At 45.4% G+C, this 26744-nt stretch overlaps 1 protein-coding gene across 3 annotated transcripts in view; it reads right to left on the bottom strand.

Annotated features, from left to right (window-relative positions):
* The window catches only part of PLCD1 (phospholipase C delta 1), a 91673-nt gene extending 66892 nt beyond the window's left edge, over positions 1-24781 (bottom strand). For 2 of the 3 annotated variants that reach the window (XM_073334723.1, XM_073334725.2), the window contains exons 1-2: positions 13102-13347; positions 4000-4164 (exon numbers count right to left, since the gene is read on the bottom strand). In XM_073334723.1, the coding sequence (XP_073190824.1) occupies positions 4000-4164; positions 13102-13201 (265 nt within the window). In that variant the 5' untranslated portion in view covers positions 13202-13347. Of the gene's footprint in view, positions 1-3999; positions 4165-13101; positions 13348-24568 lie in introns of those variants that run through there. The other variant, XM_073334724.2, reaches the window with a different exon arrangement.
* Positions 24782-26744: the final 1963 nt, after the last annotated feature.

The following is a 26744-nucleotide window of genomic DNA, read 5'->3' as shown; positions in this document are numbered from 1 at the left end:
GAGCAATTATAACCCACTGATGTGTGTTACAGATCCCCCGCTGTGCCTGACCCACATAGAGGATGTGAGTCTGTTACAGCCCTCAGCTACAGCTTGGCTTTGCAGCTCAAGCTGTCGAGACTCATGTTGTTCACCATTGGTGGCCACCACACAATGGCTTAAAACAAAATTAGTTCTGTGTGACTATACATCCAGTAGCCACTCTAGCAGGAAATCTCTCAAATCAGAAATACGACCTGTGCCCTCATGAGAGGTTATTGTGCTGCGGTTCCTCTATCTCACTCTGCTTAGCTATGCTCCCACTTCACAGCTTTCACAGGATTGATTCTTTTTTCCGCCTGGAAAATGGAGTCTGCTTGTATGGATGCTAATCCTGGGATTTTATAGAGGTCCCAAACTAAAATCCAAAGTAACAGTCACCTAAAAGCAAAATGTCAAGCACCTGACATAACACGTTTACTCTTGTGCTCCTTGTTAGCTTTCTATGTTCCATTATGTTATATTTTAAACGATGACCCTATTATGCACTTCCTTGCTGTTGAATGCTTACCAATACAAGACCAGGGAAAGAAGACAGCTGTAGCACAATGCCTGGTACAGGGAAACTACACCAGCTAAGTGTAATCCACTATATTCCCAGGGCCTTAAAACTAAAGCTAGTTTATGCTGTGATCAGGAAAATGTACATTGATATGCTTGTTCAAGCCCAGATGCACACAGATGGTTAATCAAACTCAAACCATTACTAGCTCTAACCCAGCCAGCACCACGAGGTAATCATTCTGAACCCCCTGGGATGGAATGCGAACGCTGAACACAAAGACGGAACTGGGCTTCTGGTTATGGCTCCAGACTGGAATTCCGGAATTCTCAGTCCAGATCCCAGCTCTGCTGCAAACTTCCAGTATGATTTTGGGCAAGCCGCTGAATCTGTCTGTGCCTGAGCTCTCCCTTGCCATGTCTATTTAAGCTCCTTGGGTCAAGGACATCTCTTACTAAATGCGTGTTCAGCACTGTAGCGGGGCAGTTACCCTGCTCCTGGGAGAAAAGGTAGGCTGACTGGGGAAGCGGCCACAGCTGGCCCTGATATAAGGGCTAAAGGGAGGGGCTGGGTTAGTCTCACTCCAGCTTGGAGTACGAAGGACCTGGCTGCCTGGGAGCACAGGGTACCTGAAGCAGAGCAGTGCTAGGGAGCTCCAGCTGGGCAACTCCCCAGGCTGGGGCCTTGTTAAAGGCCTAAGGAGGTACTGGGGCTGCAGAGGTGAAGCCCAGGGATAGGCAGAGGTAGCTGGTCCAACCCCCTTGCCAATGATGAGTGGCCATTACAGACTGCAGTTTGCCCCGGAGAAAGGGGGCTAGATGATGACTGGCAGTAGCCACTGAGGCAAGGTGGGCATAGAGGAAGGGGGTTCCCCTGGGAAGGGAGACCCAGAGTGTGGGGGCACTGCTGTGGGGCAGCACCTCAAGGTAAGGGGCACTGGGGTCTGGGAGAGACCCGGGGGCCTGAGGAAGGAGAGACACAGCCAACAGGAGGTGCTCTGAGTGCTGGAATCAAGCTAAGTCCCAGATGACCAGCAGGAGGCACTGCAGTGGTGAGTCAGCGATCTGCTACAAACAGCTAGTATATGGGGACCTGATCTAGAGAGACCCACTGAGATGTTACCTGAATATATCATATAATATTGTGGATGGTTTGGTAACCTGTGTCATGTGTCCAGATATTATGGTGGTGGCTTACAACATTAAAGAAACTAAACACAAGTAAATCAATAGATCAAATTATAATACAGTTCCCTAAAACCCTTAAAAGGCCAGTGCATTCAGGGCCTCAGCAAGCCTGGAGAATACTCACACACATTACATTTGCCATTTCCTTTTTTTTTTTTCCTGTTTGAACGGTGTGCTATTTTAATTCACACCCTTGTTTGTTTTCAAAGTAGACGTTATCTGGGCAAGGACTTTGATAGTTACTTTCATTCGCGTCCATAACCTATATAGAATGGGACTTAACTGGAGAGAGAGAGAGTTAGCTAGGGCCTTTATTATTATTTCAATTACAGTGATGGTTGGAAGCTTCCATTGAGTCTGGGGCCCTGTTATGCTAGACACTGTGCAAACACCTAATGAGACAGTTCCTATTCTGAAGCGTTTACAGCATAAACAGGGTAGGAGAGGGAATATTATAATCCCCCATTACAGATGGGAATGGAAGCACAGAGAGATTGAGATACACACAAGGCGTCTCTGGCAGAGCCAGGAATTGAAGCTAGATTGCTTGAGTGCTAATCCAGTTCTTAAACAAGACCACCCTTCCTCTCCAGACCCCAGTCCTATTTGAACCCTCACTCAGGTGCGTAGCCCTTACCCCGGGTGTAATCCCAGACACTGCTCACAGGAGTAACAACTACTCACCTGAGTTTGAAGGTCTGGGCCCTTAGCTTGGTTAGTTTCAACTGTAAAGGTCAAACGTTCTACAAACAACCTGGGCAATGTGACCTTGCACTGCCGCACACTATAAATCTATATTTGGTATTATTCACCTAGCAGCTTATAAAACAAAGATCCGTGCAGGAGAATTGTATCAGACAAACCCATGGCCAGCTGAGAAGGAGATAAAAAAAAAACAAAACACAAATTGCCGGGTGAGCCAGTAAACACACATGCCTGATGCACTCCTCCAAGCACAGGCATGCGAGCTTACAGTTGTTAACAACCAGCCACCTTTTTCCCCACCCAGCCTCTGCCAGGGCTCGTCACCCTCACTTGTTACAGCATGTAGTAGTTCAGGATCTCTGGTCACCCTCAGGTGTGTGTTCTGAGCGGTGAAGCCCAGACTGGCCCATGACCTGACAAACTCAGAGTTTCTCTCTCTCCACTATGGCCTTTCTAGCCACATTTGTCCCCACGCAGTGGAGCTCTTGCAATTCAGGCCCCTGGGCATGTGGCAGATGTTAGAGTGGAGGCGGAGGGCAACTGTTTGAGCCTCTTCCTTATAGGCTCAAGGTCCAGGACAGCATTTATTATCTGTGGGCAGGAGATTACTTAGATTGTAAACTCTGGCGGGCAGGGACTGTCTTTTGTTCTATGTTGGTATAGCTCCTAGCACAATGGGGTCTGGGCCTCATAGGCGCTACAGTTATACAAATAATGAATAACGATGTTGGCAGGGTGATTGTGACACAGCTAGGTTTTCCCTGCACTCATTCAATACCAATTGTGGTGCTGGGGTGTTTTATTACGGACAATGATGGGCAGGATTCATGTTTCTAAATCAGTCATGAGAACAACCTCAGCCTCGCAAAGCCAGAGGAACAACAATGCACACCTGCCACCTGCCCTTTCCCTTTGATCCCTGCAGCTCTCCCTTTCGTTCTGGGGCCTGACTCTGAGCCAGCAGCTCCCACTATCTCCTCTGCCCCTCGCTCTGCTTTCCCATGGAGATGCTGCAATTCTCAACAGCTGCAGGAAAAGGGAGCCCCTTCAGTTTTGTGCTGGGTTTTCCCTTGTCTGTGTGTGTGTGACCCGGTCCATACCCAGAAGCATCTCTGCCTGTCCTCACTGGCTGCAGCCTTTGCTTGCTTAGGTGGGCTTGGTGTAGGTGGAGGGGCTGCAGCCCGTCATTCTGAAACAGTTGTTTTACACCACTCTGGGCGCATACAGCAACCATCAACAGCCCACGAGGCCTAAGGGAGAGTTCCTACACTGGCCTGCCTCTCAAGCACAGGGCAGTACTGGGGGACGCAAGCAGCCCTCAGAGCTGCCTAGGTTATGCCAGGGCCATTTCAGCCCCTCAAGTAGCCTTGAATCTAGAAGGCATAAAGTTGGCTTAAAGACACCAGGAGTCTGAGCACTGGATCAGACTCACTGACTGTACGTGGAATGCCTACTTCCTGCTTTTACTTTCCTGTCTCCTGGGCCTACACTCCCAACCAATCACCTCTCCAGACACCGTACCACTGGACATTATGCTGCCCCTAGGATAAGGGGACGGTCACTTACAGAGCTGTGATTCCGGAGACCTCAACATCTTTTTGGATTCCTGCCATATGGTTTTGCAGTCTTCCTGGAGCTTGTAAAACCTCTCCTTTCTCCAAGAGCTGGACTTCACTTTCAGCAGCTGGCTCCCCTTGAGGAGGAATAACAGATCCCTGTCATCTTGCAGACCTGCACAGAAGAGCATTAGCATTAGTATAATAATTAATGTCTATTTATACAGACCTTTCCATCCAGCAGAGTCGCCAAGTCATATACATACACCAATGAAATGCAGCCAGCTCTGGGCTGGACACCAGAGGATAATTAGCACAATGTAGAGGGAGAGAGCATTTTGCAAAACACTGGGGCAAACTCCTCCCTTACAAAACAAAAATCTCCAGGATCTTTTTTTCTTTCCCAGACAGAGAGACTGGACCCTTGCTTTTATGGTCTTGTCCAAAAGATCACCACATAGTAAACCCCGTGATACACAAATTATGTTCTTCATAAGAGTTGTGTTAATGCAGTTTAGATCTTAAAAAGCCAGTGATTAGCATCCAAACAGGGGAGGTATTGGGATCCACTAGTATAGAAGCGGAAGTAGGGTCTTGTGGTTCAGGCACAGACCTGAGACTCTGGTTCAAAACCCCACTCCGCCACTCTTCCTGTGTGAACTTGGGCAACTCACTTAATCTCTCTGCGCCTCAACTCCCCTGCTATGCAATGGGGATGATAGCATTGCTGTCCCTCATGTGGTGGTGTGAAAATCAATACAGTAGAACCTCAGAGTTACAAACTGACAGGTCAACCACACACCTCATTTTGAACTGCAAATGCTCAATCAGGCAGGAGCAGAAACCAAAAAAATAAAAAAATAAAAATACAGTACGGTACTGCGTTAAACGTAAACTACTAAAAAAAAAGGGGGGGGAAAGGTTTTAAAAATAAAAAAGATTTAACAAGGTAGGAAACTGTTTCTGTGCTTGTTTAATTTACATTAAGATGGCTAAAAGCAGCATTTTTCTTCTGCATAGTAAAGTTTCAAAGCTATATTAAGTCAATGTTCAGTTATAAACTTTTGAAAGAAGAACCATAACGCTTTGTTCAGAGTTACGAACACTTCAGAATTACAAACAACCTCCACTCCCGAACTGTTTGTAACTCAGAGGTTCTACTTAAGGCTGTCGATTCATCACAGTTAATTCATGCGATTTAACTCAAAAAAATTAATCGTGATTAAAAAAATTAATCACGATTAAACACAGTTTTAATCGCACTGTTAAACAATAGAACACTGATTGAAATGTATTAAATATTTTGGATGCTTTCTACATTTTCAACTATATTGATTTAAATTACAACACAGAATACAGAGTATACAGTGCTCACTTTATATTATTTTTATTACAATTATTTGCACTGTAAAAATGACAAAATAAATAGTATTTTTCAGTTTACCTCATACAAGTACCATACGGCAGTCTCTTTATCATGAAAGCACAACTTACGAATGTAGATTTTTGTTTTGTTTTGTTACATAACTGCACTCAAAAAAAAAAATTTAAAACTTTAGAGCCTGAACTCCTTGGGGGAGACTTGTATGTCCCCTGCTCTGTGTTCTACCCGCATTCTGCCATGTATTTCATGTTATAGCCATCTTGGATGATGACCTAGCATGTTGTTCGTTTAAAGAACATTTTCACTGCAGATTTCACAAAACGCAAAGAAGGTACCAATGTGAGATTTCTAAAGATAGCTACAGCACTCAACCCAAGATTTAAGAATCTGAAGTGCCTTCCAAAATCTGATCGGGACAGGGTGTGGAGTATGCTTTCAGAAGTCTTAAAAGAGCAACACTTCGATGTGGAAACTACACAACCCGAACCACCAAAAAGAAAATCAACCTTCTGCTGGTGGCATCTGACTCCGATGATGAAAATTAACATGCACTGGTCTGCACTGCTTTGGATCGTTATTGAGCAGAACCCATCATCAGCATGGATGCATGTCCTCTGGAATGGTGGTTGAAGCTTGAGGGACATATCAATCTTTAACCCATCTGGCATATAAATATCTTGCAATACCAGCTACAACAGTGCTATGCGAACGTCTGCTCTCTTTCCAGGTGACATTATAAATAATAAGAGGCAGCATTATCTCCTGCAAATGTAAACAAACTTGTTTGTCTGAGCGATTGGCTGAACAAGAAGTACGACTGAGTGGACTTGTAGGCTCTAAAGTTTTACATTTTTTTTTATTTTTGAATGCAGTTATTTTTTGTACATAGTTCTACATTTGTAAGTTCAACTTGCATGATAAAGAGATTGCACTACAGTATTAAGAGAATTGAAAAATACTATTTTATTTTTACAGTGCAAATATTAAAAAATATAAAGTGAGCACTGTACACTTTGTATTCTGTGTTGTAATTGAAATCAATATATTGGAAAATGTGGAAAACATCAAAAATATTTATATAAATAGCATTCTATTAGTAACAAGTGCAATCAATCGCAATTAACTTTTTTAATTGCTTTACAGCTCTTCTTCTACTGTACAATGAAGACTATGACATACTGAGATATTATAGTAATGGACAGCAACATTCATATGAAGATTGAGCAGGAAACACCCTGTCTTTGTTTGTGCAGTGCCTAGCACAGTGGAGCCCTGATTGTGGTTGGGACACGTAGTGAACATTGTAAATGAAAGTCATAATAATCTGAACCTGGGGTTCCAGAGACAGTAGAAATTCTCAACTTAATGCTTTGACCACTAAGCTATTTCCTTTGGGGGAAACCAGATGGCAGAACATTATAATGAACAATATGGAGCATGTGCTGGGAAGAACATAGGAATGGGAGATGATGACAATAACGTCTTACTTCTCCAGACACAGTATGTGTCAGTTTTGAGGTATCATGCACACCTCTTGCCCTATATAAAAAGCCACAATCCAGAGCTGGTTAAACACCACTTAACTCCTTGGCACTAGTCAAATGCACCCCATTAAGTGGAATTTTTGCCAACATCTTCCTGATTAAGCAGCACGCATTGGTATTCACAGTCATCAGGATAATTCAGTTCCCTAGGACACTTCCCAGTGTTACATAATGCAGCATAAAGGTCATTCCTGCAGTGTGATTCATAACAGATAAAAGGAATTTGAGCTGGGCTAGGGGATAGTAATGTGATTGTTGTGCAGATTTCCATTGTGTCATTTATTTCATTCCTGCTTTAAACATACAGCTGATGTGAGCCGCTACCATCTGGAAGGGGCTGGTAACAGGCTACTTAGGCACCATTTCAGGCATGAAAATCCACAGCTGATTAGTACCTAGTTTGTCTGCAGCTAAGAACCTCCTGTGACACATCAACAGCAAACACCTGACGGGTCAGACAGGAAACCTAACTAGGCTTAGCTACAACTGAAGGAGGTATAACAGCATCATACTTAGAGCTGAAATGTGTCTTTAAGCTACAGGCTGAGCTGGGGATAGGGGGAGGAACAGCTGATCACCTGAGTCAGTGTTGCCAACCCCAAACATTCAGAGTTTATGAGCCAGCCCCCAAAACTGGTGTGGCCAGCTTGAGATAGCTGTCTTTTTTGTTCTGTGTTTGTAAAGCTACTAGCACAGGGGTGCCCTGGTCCATCACTGGGACTCGTAGATGTCATGGTAATACAAGTAATATATAATAACAACAACAGCAGGGCCAGGAGTATGCGGACAACTGCACCGGTGTGTGCTTGTAGGCTAGAGAAGAGGCAGAAAGATTGTGCTGTAGTGGATCAGACCAAAGGTAACATTTTAGGTTCCTAAGCACAGCCCGAAATCTGGGTAAAAATAACTCTGGATTTTGGGATTTCAAGTACCTTCCTAGCAAGGCTCTCACAACACCTTACAAACATTAAGTAACTAACCTCACCACACTCTGTGAAATGGGTGAGTATTATCATAGCCACTTTACACAGAAACTCAGGCCTTGGGACGTTAACGCGCAACTTGTCCAATATCACCCTGGGAGTTTATAGCTAAGTGGGAACACGGTCCAGGAGCCCTGGGCCTTAATCTCTCCGGGATCCCACCAAGTCATTGCTCGGTGATCTCCTCCAGGGCACAGCACCTGAACACTTCCTCCATCCACCTCTGTCATGTTGCCTGTTGCCCTGTGGAAAGACAGCAGACTTCACTCTCCAGGCGTTTTCCTTGTAATAGATTTCACCAGCACTAGATTACTTTAAAGAAGCCGAGAAGTAGGCCGAGATCCTCAGGCTGGCTCAAGGAGTCAGAGGCAAAGGGTATTAGAGGAGATGAGAAATGAGATGGAGATCCTGGCAAGGTTATCGAGGTCTCTCTTTCCCCAGCACTGCCTTGGATATTACATTTGTTACACACCTCTCTGTCTGAGAGCACCACTGGGCCTCTGAGCTTTCTCTCATTGGGTGGTGATCAAAGTTAATTAAACTAGGACCTGATCACCAGGGATCACCGTGATAAAAAAACCCATAAAAATCAGCATTTTTCTGTGATTAAAACGAAACGCTGAACTTTTGTTTCCCAGGCCACAATATATACAGGTATCAGCTGAACACAATGTTTTATTGATATTCAGTTGAACCTCATTTATCCAAGTTCTCCATTAACAGAACCATCAGTCTGACAGGGCAGGATTCAGGTGGTCAGCCCCAGGTGAGTGGGCTCCAGCTGTCAGCACGGCAAGGGAATGACCGCTCGAGCCCCTCTCCCATCTTAAAATAAGGGATAGAAAGCTCTTTGCCAGTTCTCCTAATCATCCCAATTTTTGATTATCCGATCTGGCTCCAGTCCCAATTAAATCAGATAAATGGGGTTCCACTGTAAATTTAAAGCCATTCAACAATCAACCACCAGTGGAGGAGGTCGCACGCACTGAACAAGCGTCACTGGTACTTTCAGTAAAATTTAGTTCATAGTTAATAGGTGTTTTTATTTTTTTCACAAAATGTAAAAACTAAAGATCTTCTGTAAAAAAGCAAATTCTGCATTTTTTCATGGGAAAATGATTTCTAGGATACCTGCTGATCACTTTCTTCTTCTAGGAAACTCCCACAGGAAAGTTCTGGGTTTGGGGGAGAACATGAGCCTTTCCCCTCAGATCATTCCTGGGTAGGGTTCACTCTACTCATGGAACCAGCAATTGCCGAGATCCCCCAGGCTCACAGATGGATGAGATTCATGCAGCTCCGGGGAGAATCTACGGAAGCCCAGCATCAGCCAGGTGGAGGTATTGTGCCTCCACCCCAGCACAGCTCTTGGCCCTGCTTCCAGCTCCACTGCTGCCTCTGTCACTATGAAATGGGTGGGAAGGGATTTCACACAGTGGAGAAGATAATGCAGATCTGAGCGTGAAAGGAACTGATCAGTACATGAATGCGTAGTGAGTAACACCCATTAACCGTAACATGTTCCATTACACACATGCACTGTGTTATGCACAAACTTTACATCCTGCTGCCACAATACATTAAACACGGGCATCAATGGGAAAATAATGTCAAGTGCTGACAATACGCTTGGCGCTGTACGAAACCCAGTGGAAGACACGATCCCTGTCCCAAGGAGCTTGAAGACTAAGGGCCTGATCCGACAGCCTAGCGAATACTCCCGCTGCTTCCAGCGGGATCACGGAACACCAAATTGCATGTGAGGACACAAGTCTCTACGGACACACATGACCTGGGTGGCCAGAGAGAGGCTACAGAGCCCTGCATGGTTTGCTAGTAGGTGCATCACAGCTCTTCCAACTAACACTGAGAGGCTGGGCAGAAGACATATGGACTTTAGGAGGAATCTGAACCAAGAAAGCAGTCACCTTGGATGACCTGGGCAGAGGGCGGTTCCAGGGAAAGAGTCTGCAAGGAACAGGATGGGAGAGAGCAAGGAGGCAGGGAAGCTAGGAGGAAATGAGAGCAGAGAGGGCAGGACCAGTGGACAGGGAAAAGGCAAGGCTGAGAACTTCAGGAAAGAAAGGGGAAGCTGATAGAGGGGTGTGACTAGCTCCCTTCTCCTGCCCCCCATGGGCACTGGAGGCTGGTATAGGAAGGAGCACTGCAGAAAGGGATCTGGGGGTCACAGTGTATCACAAGCTAAATATGAGTCAACAGCGTAACACTTGCACACAAAAAAAGCAAACATTCTTCTGGGATGTATTAGCAGGAGTGTTGTAAGCAAAACCCAAGAAGTAATTCTTCTCCTCTACTCTGCGCTGATTAGGCCTCATCTAGAATATTGCATCCAGTTCTGGGAGCCACATTTCAGGAAAGATATGGACAAATTGGAGAAAGTCCAGAGAGGAGCAACAAAAATGATTAAAGGTCTAGAAGACGTGACCTATGAGGGAAGATTGGAAAAATTGGGTTTGTTTAGTCTGGAGAGTCCAGAGGGGACATAACAGTTTTCAAGTACATAAAAGGTTGTTTACAAGGAGGAGGGACAAAACTTATTCTTGTTAATCTCTGAGGATAGGACAAGAAGCAATGGGCTTAAATTCTAGCAAGGGAGGCTTAGAGGTTGGACATTAGGAAAAACGCCTGTCAGGGTGGTTAAGCACTGGAATAAATTGCCTAGGCAGGTTGTGGAATCTCCATCACTGGAGGTTTTTAAGAGCAGGTTAAACAAACACCTGTCAGGGATGGTCTAGAATGACTGATAACGTTTACTCTGGTCTTGAGTGCAGGGGACTGCCTAGAAGACCTCTCAAGGTCCCTTCCAGTCCTACGCTTTTATGATTCTATATTGACACAGGTCCTTTTGGCTAGAGAATAGTTGTTCAAATCTCAGCCATACCAATAGTGACACGAAGTCCAGAGTGAGCTACCCTCTTTCCAAAGTGTGAAAGCACACTGGTATAGATGAGCGGGCACTGTCTGCGGTATAACTGCTCTGAGGATAACTGTGGGTTTTGCTCTCCAGAAGAAGGATGGTCCAGTGGTTAGGGCCCTAGCCTAGGCGTTAGGAGACCTACGTTTGAGTCCCTCTTCCATCACAGACTTCCTATGTAACCTTAGGTACATAGGTGCTGGAGCTGGCGGTGCTCTGGTATCCCCGGGCTTGACATGATTTCCATCATATACAGGGTTTACAGTTTGGTTCAATGGTTCTCAGCACCCCCACTATACAAACTGTTCCAGCAACCCTGCTTAGGCAAGTCACGTCACTCTTCTGTGCCTCAGTTCCCCCTCTGTAAAATGGGAATAACAGTCCCTCCCTACCCCACAGGGATGCCACAAAGATAAATACATCAGAGACTGTGAGGTCCTCAGATATTATGGTAATAGATCCCAGATAAATACCAGAGAGAGACAGCAATGCCAATGGGACAACGCTCCTAGGCGTTTATTTGAACTACTTTCTATAAACAAATCTTTTCTTAGCAGGCTCTTTATCTCAGACTTGATTTTCCCATTGACAAGATTTTCTTGTCTAATATCCTGTTTGGAGCTAATGGGACTTGCTTTGAATATCTACTTTCTGCATCAATGGGAGATCCATCCACTGTGGCTTCAGAAGTTTTTGCATGAAAGAAACCACAGTCACAATACACACCAGTTTTATTACCAGGTTATTTAAAGATCTTGCGAACATTACAGAGTATGCTAAGGACATTTCTTTCCAGTTATATGATAATAACAGAACTTAAATTGGGAAAATAGTAGGCATACTTCGCATTGAGGGCCTTTACCAAGCCCTCCACACTGGTCGATTTCCACCTTAGGTCCTAAACCTGCAAAGATTAGGCTGCAGGACTGGGGCCTTACTTAGTTAGCAGCCTCTGCATTATACAAAATATATTTTGACCCTCAAATTATCCACATATCTTTGTATGGGTCAAAAAAAAAATTTTTAAATCTCCCTAAATATGGTTTCAGAAAGGCAGCCACCTTCTGATTTAGTTGGGGATTGGTCCTGCTTTGAGCAGGGGGTTGGACTAGATGACTTCCTGAGGTCCCTTCCAACCCCGTGATACTATTCCCCTCTCCCCAGTAAATACCAACCACATAATCCTGGGCTATTTAATGTACAATATTTAGAGTGAAATGTGTCATATTTAATAATGGTAAAATAGTGTCCCGACAACATACAATACTACAGAGTAGATGAGCCTTCACAAACAAAGTCCCTGACCAGGAAGGATTACAATTTAAAGACCCTAAAAATGACACCCTTTGTAACCCCAACACATGATCGGTCCCAACCTTACAGTGAAAATTTCAGTGATGGCGCTGAAATAGAGACCCAGAAGACAGAGGCACTCATGAGATGTGTACATGAGACTGTAACAATAGGCATCTCCATATCGTCTACAGATGAGTAAGATTTATATGCTTTGACACTATTTTAAATTTCAACTACTGTAACACACCCACACCCTGTGTCTACTATCTGCAGTAGCTCAGATCTAATGGTGTTAGTTTAAAAAAGCAAACAGGTCTTTTGGATAAAATTCAGAGCAATGCTGCAGTAAATTCTGAAACTCCTCCAACTTCCACCAGCACCCTTGTAGCCAGGGTATATCTGCTGAGAGGAAAGACGCTAAGAACAAAATCATCCCTGGTGTAAATTCACACAACATTAATCAGTGATCGGTGAATAACGTAGAGGTTAGGAAACTTGCTCTGAATTTCCTCCGGTTTTTTGTAATCAATCTAATTCAGACCCTTGAATGCAACTTTAGACTCCATAGTAATAATAATAAATAATAAGAAAATAATAATAATTAATAATGTAGTCCTGATAAGTACTAAAACCAGAGTGGAAAATCACTGTGCCCTATACATCCACCGTATAGCCATCAACAGCTCAGTTATATTTCAGCATAAGGGGAACAAGAAGTGATTTCGAAATGGCCTCTTTGCCCAAAAGATCCAATCTTCCTCCATGCCTGAAACCAACCAGCTTGCACATCTGGAGGCCGGTGGTTAGCGAAAAGAAACCTCCGGAGTTTAAAAATAGTTTCGGGGGCTTACTTTTGGGTGGGGTCGAGACCAGGGCCCCTGCCACCGCTAGGAAGAGAGTGCCAAAGACCAGATTTAGAGTGGCCGCCAGGAACCCAGCACCGAGGAATTGGCTCTGACTCGCCCCTTACCCAGCCGGATGCCATTCTGCCTTGCCACTCTCTTGCTCTGCTCCTGCGAGACGCTGTCCTGGGATTTGCTCTGCTTGGGCTGTCTCCAGAAGCACTGCATGGTCCAGCCTGGGATCCAGGGAGAGGCACGGGGCTGCTGGAGCGGACTGGGGAGCAGTCAGCCGCCCTTGTCCTGCTCTGATCCGGCAAGTCCGTCCCCCCCCCCCGAGCCCCCAGAGATTGTTATTAAACAACGTCCCAAGCTTCAGGAAGCACCAGCGGCAGGAGAGGGAGGAGGCAGGCTGGGGGTGTGGCGCTGGGCATGTCTCTCCTCCCGGCTTGCTCGCAGGCAGCAGAGATTGGAGGAGAAGTCGCAGCAGCTCCCGCGGTGGCGAAGGGCCAAGTCGCCCCGCAATTAAACTCTTTGCGCGCCACCGCCAGGGGCAATAAAATTCCCAGCTGCCCGCCCCCCCGCCCCCCGCCGCTGCTCGGGGCGTGTCGGCTCAGCGGGCTCAGAGAGGCACCGGCCGCAAAGGATGGTTTGGAGCCAGCCTGACAACGTCGCCAGCGCGGCTGGTCGTAGGCTAGCAGCCCCTGGGGGGGCAGAGGGGCTAAAGCGCATCCTTCAGCGCGTGAAAATAGGGGTACGAGAGCCCCAGTGCGCCCGAGACCTGTGCATTTTGTGCAGTGGAACCGGAACAGTTTGGATAGCGGGGGGGGGGGGGGGTGCTGAGACCCACTGAACAAAACTGTAAGCCCTGCCTGTGATGGAAAGCACTTCAAGCCCCAGGGTGCTACCGTACCCCCAGCACCCCTGCGTTTGCATCCGTTGTGGTGCATGCGCTGGACTGGGCATCTGGGTCCAGGGCCCAGTTCTGCCAAAGATTTCCTGTGTGACCCCAGGCAAGTCACTTACTCTGTGGCTCCCTTCCCCATCTGCAAAACTGGGATAATATTTCCCTTCTCCCGCCCTTTGTCTGTCTTATCTACTTGTACTGGGAGTTCTTTGGGTCACTAGCACAGTGGTCCCCATCCTTTCTGTGGGAATAGCATATTCCTATTCCCAGAAGACACCCCGCCGCTGAAATGCCTCCGAGAAACATTTCGGTGGGCGGCTGTACGGCAGCCGTGCTCGGCGGCCGCATTTCGGCACCGCGGTGTCCTGCGGGTGCACACAACTGCCTCGGCAGGCACCATTGCGCCCGCAGGCACGACGTTGGGGGCCCCTGGCCCAGCACAATGGAGCCATGATCTAGCTGGGGCCTCTAAAGACTACTGAAATATAAGGCATAAGACAAGCTCCAAAAGAGCAGAGCATCTTTCTTTTCTAAATCCTGGCTGCCACTTTTAGAGGTGAGGTCTTCGCTACACTAGCCTTGTTTCCCTAAAATTTCCTACAGTTCCTGCCCCATGCGCACTTCTTGTGTGGGTAACAAGGAGAGGAGCAGTGCTGCCTAGTGGACAGAGAACCGACTGGGACTCAGGAGAGCTGGGTTCTGTCACTGTCCTGCTGGGTAACTTTGGGGAAGTTACTTCACCTCTCTGCATCTTCACTTCCCCCAGTTGTAAAGTGAGGGCAATGCTACTGACCTCCTTCCTTTCAGGCTTTGAGATCTAGCGGTGATAAGAGTAAGCTACTATTTATTTCTAACCCTGGTTTTAGTCTCTCCATAAGGAGTCTAAGCTAGTCATTGGTTTTTAGATCAAAACTCCAAGTGGCAGAGAAAAGAGTTTCTTTAGTACGCGGAGGGGTGGGGGGGGGCACTTTAATCTAGTGCCACTACACTCTGTCCATTCTCACTACACCTTTCATGGAAACCATAAATCAAAACTCATGCGTCAGCACTGAGAATCTGGTTCCTTTGATCAAACCCGAGGACATGATCAGAATAATTTGCCACTGCCCTCTGCAGAGTTTAATAGTGAAATGCCTCGGGGATCAGTGTGAGCCACTGATGGATCTTGGAACTGCAGTAAACAAACAAGATGTTGTCATATTTAGCCAATGTGATTGCAAACCACAGACAAATAACTAGAGGATAGGGGAAATGCATTCTCTGGCTAGGAAGTTACTGACCATTTTAACCAGGGAGTAGACAGGTTAGAGGGGGAAATTTCTCACTTATAAGTAAATCACTGGGGGGGGGGGGGGACTTCTTCACAGATGTGTAAGGGCCTGCTCCTGCAGAGTGTTCTCTGGCAAGGCTCCCATTGGGAGTTATGGACTCTAGGGAGCAATCCTACCTTGGCTGGAGATGGACTGGATGATCTAATAGGTCTTATAATATCTATGGACTGCAAGACTGGGCTCTAAACAGCACTTGGAATTCACACAGCATGGCACTGGATACCAGCCTAATTAAACAGAAAAACAAAGCACCATAGCATAGCGTCAATCACCTGGCAACACTGGCAGTTTGCTTCCTTTAACATGTCTTGCTGACCTGGCAGCAGCTAGTGTCACTCCCCTAGGGTTCCACCTTGGAGCACACAGAACATCTCTGCTTACTGTTCTTACCAGTACTAATTCATTTTTAAACAATGCAGGTTGCTCAAGTGCAAGAGCTACCTGATCTTCAATATTGTTCTGAGTAAAGACTTGTCCCCCTTCACTGAAGTTGGACAAACCTTCTGGAGCAGTACGGGCATTTATCCAGGTTAGGCGGATCACAAACACAGCAATGTGCAAGCTAGATTTTACTTTGGGGCTTTGGAGACAGGAAACTCTGTTTGGTTTTAAAACAAAGGTGAAGGCTTTGAGCCAGAAAGCCTTGCTTTGGGAAACAACAGATCTTTATTTCATTGGAGTTTGGGGTTACATAAAGGTGACATATTTTACAAACGATGCGTATATCTTCCTGATGGTGAGAGGATGATATTATGTGTTATACAGTATTACCTAATCACAATATGTGTTACAGGATATCATGTTACATTCCAGAGCTGGCTACACTTCAGCGAGTATATGTTACAGGCCAGATTCTCCTACCCTTACTCACACTGGATAGTACCTTGCTTGGATGCCAGTCCTCTGAATGCTTCCTCAACCATGCAACTTTACCCATATGAGCAATCTCATTGAAATCACATGAGATTACTCGTATGACTACAGTTTTCCCTGTACATAAGTGTTTGCAGGATCAGGGCCTTAGTGAGCAGTCCCACTGATTTCAATAGGGTTACTCATGCAGTAAGGCACTACTCATTGTAAGGATGGCAGAATCTTGTCCCAAAGTTAGCGAAGTACTTAGGCCCAGATCCTCAGGCCTAGGTGCCTTATTTCAAAGGAAGTTAGGTGCCTAAATACCTTTGAGGATCTGGGCCTTAGATGCCAAGGAAGTGGGCACTTTGGATGGAGAGAAAGGTGGGGATCCTAGGGACAGTAAAAAGGAAACCATCTAGGGATTCTTTGGAATGAAAAGGAGTATATATATGTATAACAATAATTATACATACAGTTCACAGCTTCAAAGCATTTTCCAAATATAGTAATTACTCTCCACCACACTCCTATTAAAGGCAGGCAAGGGAGCACTATTATTTTACAGGAAGCAGATCAATTTTTGAGCTTTTGGGGGCAGGAACTGGCCTTCTACTCTCCATCTGTACAGCATCTAACACAATGGGCCTGTGATCTTGAAGGGGGTCTGATTACTGATTACTACTGTAATACAAATAACAGAAAAGTTAATTGATTTGCCCAAATTCATGACTGATTTGGGATTAGAACACAGGAATGCTTGGCTCCTAGCCCCATGCTCACACAACCAGAGCACAAGGCCTTTTGGTGACCTAAGATGCTGTCACTCATTCTTATGTAAGAGATGCAAGATCCTGTACCATGAATAATCATGACTATATAGCACATGCCCATTATGTAACACCTGCTGATGTCAATGGGAATTTTCCCCAGAAGGCAAAGGTCACACATTACAGGTCCTACACCTGTAAACATAGGAAAATACATCTTTCAAATGACACTGTAACCTCACCTCCACTTCCTGTGCTTGCCCTGTTAATGTCAGAATTCCTTACAAAATGGCAATAGCATCAAACTCTGACAATATTCCCAAAACTGGGGTCTGCTAAATTTTCTGTCATTATGGTACGTAAAATAGGAATAATGTTATTCCGCAGAATTATAAGCCTAGTGCAAATAGAACATTCACTGTATTGTCTTTTGGAAAATGAGCACAACACCTCCATCATTAGATACCGACTGCTCCTTGGAGAAACGTACTGAACAATAGTGAAAAGAACCAGCGCTACGTTTCCTCTCGTACCTTCCCAAACCCCTGATACGATCTCCAAAGAACTTGAATTGCAAGAATGTGAATGTCTAAAGGTGAAGTGGGAAAAGTTTCCTAATTCCCTTCTCTCAGGAGGGGCTGGAATGAGCCCATTGGGCGAGGTACTCAGGAACTGCACTCAAACCTATGTTTCACACAAGGGAAAACAACAATATGCTATTCACATCAAAATACAAAGAAGGGACCATGCTGCAAAATTTAAATCCAGATCCACAATCAAAATTGGCTCCGCGATTCTAATTCAACCCTATGAGTACATACATCTATAGCAGGGGTAGTCAATAGTGGACGGCGGGCCAAAACCAGACCACCAGACGCTTTTGAAGGGACCCCAAAAATCTTTTTATTTACTCATTATCATTATTGTTATTATTTTTTTATTATTTTTCTCTGGAGTTTGGATCTTGACTATACCTTGACCAACAAATTTGGATCTTGACAAAAAATAATTGACTTCCCCTGGTCTATGGCAAATTAGGATGTAATTGTAATGCAGGTAGGTGTTCCTGTACAAGCTTTAATCTAGCTAGCACGGATAACAGCGAAGACACGGCAGCACAGACCCTGGTGTGAGCCAGCAACCCGAGTTCACGTCCAGGATCCCCAGCAGGTTTGTCCTGGGTGGATAGTTCACACTGAAGGCTATGCCACCACATCCTGACTACCACTGTTACCTCTGCCAGCTAGATTAAAGCTTGTGTAGTTATGCCTCCCTGCACTGCAATCACGCCTTCATTTGGGATGTTGATATACTCATAGTTTACTGAACTAAGGCGATAGCTACACTACAGCTGAAGTCAACGTAAGTTATGCCGTTCAAGGGTGTGAATTAGCCATCCCCTCCCAAGTGACATAACTGATGCCAATTTAAGTGCTGGAGTGGACCGCAACTGTGTCGGTGGGAGAGCTTCTCCTGCCAACATAGCTGCTGCCACTCGCAGGGGCTGGAGTAAATTAAGCCAACGAGAGAGAGACCTCTCTCCCGTCGGCTTAGAGCAGCCACACAGAGAGCTTACAACAGCACAGCTGCATCAGTGCAACTGCGCCACTGTAAGCTCTCTAGTGCAGCCATAGCCAAACTGTTACATCTCCTCCTGCATGGGGCCTAAACCATGTAATGCAAAGCGTAGACGTGCATTCCAGAAACTAAAAACAGGAGGAGAAAGCAAGGACTCAGATCCACCCCCTGAAAAAATCCCTCCAGGCAACATTCATTAAATGCCAGATTCAGATACTCTTCATCCGGCTGAGCAGCACCTTTCTTTGTGACTAGCCCTACTGAAACCAATGGGACCACTCCCAGAATAAGCTACTTCTCAGCTGCACTAAGGCCCCTTTACACTACTAGGACAGTCCCAAGGAGACTAGAAACTGAGAATCAGGCCTGATGTGAGTGAGGGTAGGAGGATCTGGCCCTAAGACATCACTGTGGAAACCAATCTCTATAGAGAAGCATTTGTCAAAGGGAATGAGAACCGTGGGAAGGGGGAGCGCTCAGCTTTCACAGCACTCCTTTCCCTTGACTATGGTTCCTTTCAAGGTTAATCAGAGGCCATGTCTACACTGAAAACACTCCAGCTGTGCCACTGGACCACTTCAGTGTTGACACTACAACAGTGAGGGGGATTCTCCCACCCCTGTAATTAATCCACTTCCCCAAGAGACAGTTTCTAGGTTGACAGAAGAATTCTTCCATCGACCTCATGCTGTCTACACTGGGGTTAGATTGGTTTAACTATGTCTCTCAGGGGTGTGGATTTTTCGTTCTAATCCTAAGATATGTAGCTATGAAAGTTTTCAGTGTAGACCAGCTCTTAGTATGTGTCAGGCAGGGTCACTGCAATATTACAAATTTATTTGAGTATAAGTGGGCTTTAGCCCACGAAAGCTTATGCTCAAATAAATTTGTTTGTCTCTAAGGTGCCACAAGTCCTCCTCCTTCTTTTTGCTGATACAAACTAACACGGCTACCACTCTGAAACCTACATTATTACTGCTATTCAGACTGCCCGGCGAGACATCACTTTGCCACCCTTGAGGACAGATTCTGTGCTCTGTTACTCCAGTGTAGATCTGGAGTAACTCTGTTGAAGTCAATGGAGTTATACCAGTGTAAAACTGTTGTGAGGCGAAACTATGTATGCAATATGCCTATTACAGCAACTGAGACAGTCAAGATGCATGTAACAGCACTTCAGACACTCTTAGCCATTGTAAGTAATTCCCAGGTCGTCTCAGTGTTAGAGGGCTAACTTCCCTTCTAATCAGCCATCATTCTCTACACACCATAATCTGCACTAGAGCTTTCAAACTGTGTTGAGGAAGGAATCTAAGAGAGACCGAAGGTGACACTTCCTGGGGGTAGATTTCATTTTTCTTAGTGAATTTACTGCTGGTGAGAAGTGCAGAATTGCTCTCCATGGCCCTACACACCATCTTCTAGCTAAGCATTTATGTTACTTACATATCTCTATAAGTTTAAAAGAACCCGCGGCAGAAGAACAAAGAAATTCCTCATCAACAATACCCTTGGCTTGTCCAGTGTGTCCCATGCTTCCAAGGAAAGTAGTGACTTCCAGGCCTATGATTCTGCCGCTTCACAGTTGTTTGCATTTAGTTTTGCATCGTCTAGTACATAGAATATGTAACAAGTTCCACCTTGTGGTGACGCTAGGAATAAGCTAATTCACAAAGCAGGCAATGTGGTTTCTAGCCTCATATTTCACTGCAGGTTTGCTTAGACTTAGAATTTCTCTGCCTGCTCCACTCCTCCCTTCACAACAGCGAATGTGCTTGAGAGATCCTTTTACTGGTGTTAGCACTGATCCATTTTGTCTTGTGAGGGCTTTGAAGTTTACCTGTTGAGCCACGGATGTTCACTTTAAACCCCTGCCAGGCCGTTCCAGGGATCTCTCTGAATCTGTGGCCACGCTGCCACTTTCAAATACTAGCATGGGGTCTGCCTGCAATAAGTAATTTTTCAGCCATTCAAAAACTGCATTTCAGAGCAGTGTTTGAATGCTGCTCGGGGACTGGGTTTTGAATCCTGTTCTCACTTGACATGGTTGAGTGCATCTGATGGTGTTGTTGGAGAAGTAATGTGGAACCACTAAACCAGTTAGGAAAGCTGTTTCATGTAACAATATTTCACTTCCGTTGACGAAACCACATTACTGAAACTTCTCTTAAATTTGGATTGTAAGTTCTTGGAGGCAGGGACTCTTTTTGTTCTGTGTTTGTACAGCACCTAGTACAATGGGGTCCTGGTCCGTGTAATAATTCTCCCCCAAACCTGGTTAGATTATTGCTAGCATGGACCGGGCTATGGTTCCGAGCTTCAGAGTGAAGCTGAAAAGCAGGGAGAATTTCCCAGCTTTGGGGGGTTTGCTACCAATTCAAAATATAGCCCTTGTTTGCAGAAAGGTTCAGAAGCCCTTCAGTGAACCTGGGGCCTGAGTTTCCAGCAAGTTGGGACCTATGTATGGTGTTAACTGGGAATCGTGTGAAATTGCACGGTCACAGGAGACAGGGTTATCTACAAGCACATCATACTTCTCTGTGGCTTTCCTGCAGCCACACTTGGTTACATCTCTTTCATCGGTGTGTTAGGTGGAATTATTCTTTGCTCCCCACATCATTTGCAATGATGCCTGCCAGCTGGGCTGGCCTTGGGGAAAATGTCGCCCTGGGAGAACTTGTATTTTGGCACCCCTGGCCCGTGTTGCCTCACCAGGCTCCCCACCCTCCATTGCCCCCAGGATCTGCTGCCTCTCCCCCACATTGCCCCAAGCTCCCTTCCACAGCCTCACACCCCAGCCTTGCCCTGCTCCTTGCCTCCACGGCACCCCTCCCCTCGACCACAGCACCCAGGGCAGTCTGCCACACTGCCCACCCGTAAGGCCGGCCCTGCCTGCCAGTGCTGTGCATTCAAGGTCAGCAGTTGAAGATCCTCATCCTGGCCTTCCTTGCCCCGCACAATCTCAGCTCTATCTCTGCTCTCCCTTCCCCCTCTCCCCCATTCCTTGCACCCCTTCCAAACTTTTCACCTCCCCTCATTGCCCTCTCCCACTCTCAGCTTTATCCCTGCCCCTTTGCATGGAGCAGCCTCCCGACTTGCCAAGTGTGCTCCTTCTTCCTCTTCAAGTTCCTCATGAAGGCCCATCCCCGCACAAATCCACCCTACAGCTCTGCCTCCACATGCTGGCATGCCTGAACTGTTGCCCCACATATTATTTTTGTCTGTGCTTGGGCCTGGTCTTCACCCTGGGGTCCATGTGCATTTCAGCACCCAGCACAACAGGGTCCCAATCCCAACTCGGGGCTTTGGGTGCTACCATCACTATTCAACCCCTGAGGTTAGTTATGTGTGGGTTAGGAATCCTCTCCAGTGTAACCGAGAGTCCTGGTCCCTGCCTTTCCCTATCAGGAATTAACTGTGCTGCAAAGATCAGCACAGTGCCAAACCTTTGGGGAGGTGAAGAGATGGCTGCAGACGACTCAACAGGAACCCCTCTCTGCCTAACAGTGTTAGATTCCAAACAGAGCTGGTCCAGTGCCCCAGGTAGAAAAGATAGAGGACTATGACATATGGCTTCAAGGGTTTAATTCAGGGAGGGGAAGGGGACAATCCTCAGGACCCTGATGGGGACATGGGAAACAAGAAAGTGAATCATTCAATAAGGATTTTATGAATACTTCTAACCCCTTTACTGTTGACTCCCGCTCCAGTATTTTTGCTGCAGCAGAATGCAGTAGCCTTCCTTAAATGTGGCTGTGGCCCTTCGCACACCGTATAGGCCATGTTTTAACTGATGAACTGTGATAGAAACGCCAGGTAGAGGCAGAAGAGAAACAATTAACGGACTGCAGAATCCGGCTGATTTCTTGCCCAATAAATGGAGATGGCATTTTACAGAACAAATAATAAGATAAGATCTGAGCCTTGAGGTGCCTACAGTTGAACCAAACAAATCCAGACATGAGGCACAGAAAAGTTAATTGATTGGAGCTGTACTGGTGTAACTGGCAAAACTTGACCAGTCCAGCTCTCCGCCCATCTCTCTTTAACAAACCAGCCTACAAATTCACTGAGCGCACTTTCACTAGCTTGCAATACACGTATTGGACTCTTATGGCTTTTTAGTCTGTACGATCCCTTTAATGTCTTTAGAGTCATAGTGTTTAAGGCCAGACGAGACCCCCCATATCATCCAATCTGACCTCCTGTATATAACAGGCTACCAACACCACCCAGTACCTGCTAGCTACCGTTTAGTACCAACGTATTACAGCCCATAGGAGATTAAACTATTGTATGCCGCAGGTAGAGAACTGATTAAGTAAAATATACCCAGATAATTTTTTAAGAACCACCGGATTCATTAAGCTCAGAATTATTCTGTGCTTGTTGTTTCTTCTGATGTTCTTCTCTTTGTTAATTAATTTTGTAATATACATTAATTATTATATCTCCACTAGACCCAGATTTAGAAACAGAAGGAGCCTCAACGTCTATCTGCCACACTGCCCACCCATTTTACAATGCACCTATCACCAGAGAATCTGTGCGGTTTAGACACTTTGACATACATGATGGGTCCATATTTCCCCTGATCCTGCACATAGGTAAGCATGTGAGTAGTAACGCTGCTCACCTGAGCAGTTTGGCATGTGAAGGTACTGCTGTGCTTGTGTGTGTGCATGAAAGGGCTCTAATCTTTAAAATTGCCATTTTAAAAAAAAGTTCTAAGATTATGCAGTATTTACTTTTTTGCTTCAGACAAACAGTGAAGAATACAAACAGCCACTGAAATCCTGTCTAACAACTAGCCAGTTCCCAAGACTCAATAGTATCCACTTAAAAATGACCTAGAAGTCAGAATGGGAATGATTCCTCACAGTTTCAGATGCCTTTCTCGCCTTTCTTTTCCCTGATGAATAATGAAAATAATGAATAATTCCCCTGCAATGACTAATATTAACCCCAATTTCACCCCACAGACGGATTTCTAACATCTGACAAACCTGGAGGAAAGATATCCTGAGCATGTGGGAGCTTACCCCCCGCCCCCATTTCTCTCGTTGAAAATGGCTGATTATATTTAGTGCCACAGATATGCATGGCACTTATTCATTTATCTATCTATATATTTCAGTTTAAATTGCCTCTATAACAAGAGATCACCTAAACAGATGCCTCTGAAAAAGAATAGGCACTTTGAACACACTCTTTCAACATCATAATATCCCATTATAGTACATAAACCATAGGTATGCATGGTGCTTATCTGTTTCTGCTCATTAAAGAGAATAAAATAACATGAAGTGGTAACATAATAACATAGTAAAGTTGAGGAAGGGAATAAGGGAGATCTGATTAACTCCTCTTCCTGTTATCAAGTGTCCTAGTCGTTGTAAATACATGGATTCAGACCACACAAGTCTCCCTCACTGGAAAGGAAGAGGAGATTTCTTCATTTCAGATACATTTTTAAAGTAGCTTTTATCGTGTCTGGGAAGCAGCTCCTCAGGTGGTGTGAACTGTCATAGCGCCAGTGATTTCAAAGGGGCTAGGACAGTTTACACCAGCTGAGGATCTGTCCTGTCCCATTGTCTCAGGCTATGTCTACACTACGCATCTTTTAGTGACACAGCTGTGCCGCTCCAGCCGTGCCGCTAAAAGGTGTGCAGTGTAGTCGCTCTTTGTCAGCAGGAGAGAGGTCTCCCGCCGACAAAATAAATCCACCCCCAACAAGGGTCCACACCGGTGCTTTTCTTTGGTAAAACTTTTGATGTCGGGGTGGGAGTGGTTTCACACCCCTGAATGACAAAAGTTTTATGGACAAAAGTGCAGTGTAGACAAAGCCTCAGTCTCATCATGAAGAAATTTTAGTGTGTTTCAAAAGGATAGTTGAAGCATAACTTTTTGGAATCTTCCATTCATATTATCACAACTCCACAGCCTTGAAACACATTCCGACACACACAAATAATCCCAATGAAAAAGAAATATCAGTTGTTTCCTTGGTGCAAGGTTTGACCAGTGACACATCCCTGTAACATTACTCCCTGCAATGGTTCTATATAAAGTTTTACACGCACGCCCACACTCCCTTCTGGAGGAGTTAGAAAAAGCCAGGCAAATGCATAGATATTTATAGTCCCCACTATTGACTTACTGTTGCAAGGAAAGAAACTGCCACTGTATTCCATTGTGGGGAAAAGTGCAGATGTGAAGCAGCAGCAAAGAGCTCCTGGAACAGATATGCCCAGATGTTGGAATGTGACTTGGTGTGGGAGCCTGACGTGCCAGGCTCACTCTGTTTTCTGTCCTACTGACAAGTCTGTTAGCCAGGCTGGTTGGTATCGCTGGACCCTCACTTTGCGTGGACGTATTCCTCTGGGCTGGTGACTCATTTATTTCTCTGTTGCAGCCGAGAGCTGCTACAGCCACAACACAGAGACTAATTATGAGAGGCCAAGAGCCCAACTGCCTGCTCTGCCCACAGCACAGACCCCTCCCAGCTCTCATGTCCCTGCCTGCAGTGGAAATCTAGGCCTCCGCCCATTGGTTCATCCCAACCCTGTTTCTGCTGTGGCTGAGATTGGCAGAAACACCCTTTCATTCACTGTCTGCTCTTTTCAGAGACATTTACGGTTCACAGAAGAAAGTGGATGCCACAAAACTATCCCAGAGGGTAAGAAGCCCCCAATTCAGAGAGACACTTACAGAAGCCACAGCCTGGGCAGTAAGACTAAATGGCTTGTCAGGAGAAATTGCATTCTGCAAAGGGAGTAAATGTGTGTGGAACAAATTGCCAAGAGCAGAAATAGAATCTGCAAACCACAAGCACACTCAGAATAGACACAGGAACTTAGAGAGGGGAGAATTTACAGGCTATAAATTCTAGACACAGAGGTGGAATGTAAAAGAACTCTGCCCTGCCCCAAAATTTTACTCTGTTAAATTGATTTTCTACAGACGCCTTTCCCTGTTCTTGAGTTACATTTTGGTCTACAACAGAAAGGCACTGCTGACTGCTTGCATGGTGGGAGTAGAGTGCTCCAGTTTGGGGAAAAAACCTCCCCCAAAAAACTAATTGTTTTTTAATCAGGGGCATTTGGATACAAAACTAGAAGAGATACAGTGCAAGAGACTCAGCTGGTATAAATCGGCATAGATTTATAGCCATCAGTGGAACTTTGCCAGTTTGCCGCAGCTGAAGATCTGGGGCACAGATGTTGAAAACAAGTGATATTAGCTCACCTAGTCCCTTCAACTCCCAGTTTTGCTATTGTCTACTGGGAAAGAGGATCAAAGTAAAAAAGTAGCAAAGCCCAGCCAAAAAATAAAACACAAAAAGAAAAAGTTTTCAAAACAAAATGAGTACAGTATTCTCCTTTCTGTTTACTTTTTTTTCTTTTTTTTTTGGTCAAGAAGATAAAAAATTTTAAGCAAATTGAAATTTTTCATTTTGGTCAAAAAGTCATTTTTTGTAAAAAAAAAAAAAAAAACCTTTTCGATGAAACATTTTCAACCAGCTCTTTGAATCGTTATTATTTGTCTTTGTCCTGCAGTCGCACCCAGCCCATTGTGCTAGGTACTACACAGACACAGAACACAAAGAAAGTCCTGCCGCAAAGAATTTACAATCGAGGGTGACCAGATGTCCCGATTTTATAGGGACAGTCCCGATATTTGGGGCTTTTTCTTATATAGACTCCTATTACCCCGCCCCACCCTCTGTCCTGATTTTTCACACTTGCTATTTGGTCACCCTATTACAATCTAAAATCTTAACCAAGCTGTAGACCGCTCTTTCACTGCCTTTCTACAAACCAGTCCCCCTTGCTGTTGTTACTATTATTATTATTTATTAACATCTATACGCCCACCATTTGCCAGACACTTTCCAAATACTCAAGGAGGACTGTCTCTGGTCTGAGGACCTCACTGTTTCACGACAAACATGGAGACATTGGCTGGGGAAGGGAACAGGCAATTTATATACAAGTCAACTAGTTTCATCATAGGGAAGGTAGCGGACATAGGTCTTGACATAGACAGGGTAGGGGCTTTACAGATGTGCTCAGGGAAGTTCTATCACACATAGAATATCAGGGTTGGTTTGGACCTCAGGAGGTCATCTAGTCCAACCCCCTGCACAAAGCAGGACCACTCCCCAATTTTTGCCCCAGATCCCTAAATGGTCACCTCAAGGATTGAACTTGCAACCCTGGGTTTAGCAGGCCAATGCTCAAACCACTGAGCTATCCCTCCTCACATATTAGTGGGCCCTGTGGAAGAAAGCATAGAGGTGATTGTACAAGAAACTGGCAAATGGGCAAAGAAGC

Source organism: Lepidochelys kempii, chromosome 2, assembly GCF_965140285.1.
Source record: "Lepidochelys kempii isolate rLepKem1 chromosome 2, rLepKem1.hap1, whole genome shotgun sequence".
Taxonomy (NCBI): domain Eukaryota; kingdom Metazoa; phylum Chordata; order Testudines; family Cheloniidae; genus Lepidochelys; species Lepidochelys kempii.
The sequence above is the reverse complement of the archived record's forward strand: the minus strand, read 5'-3'. Positions and strand labels throughout refer to the sequence as shown.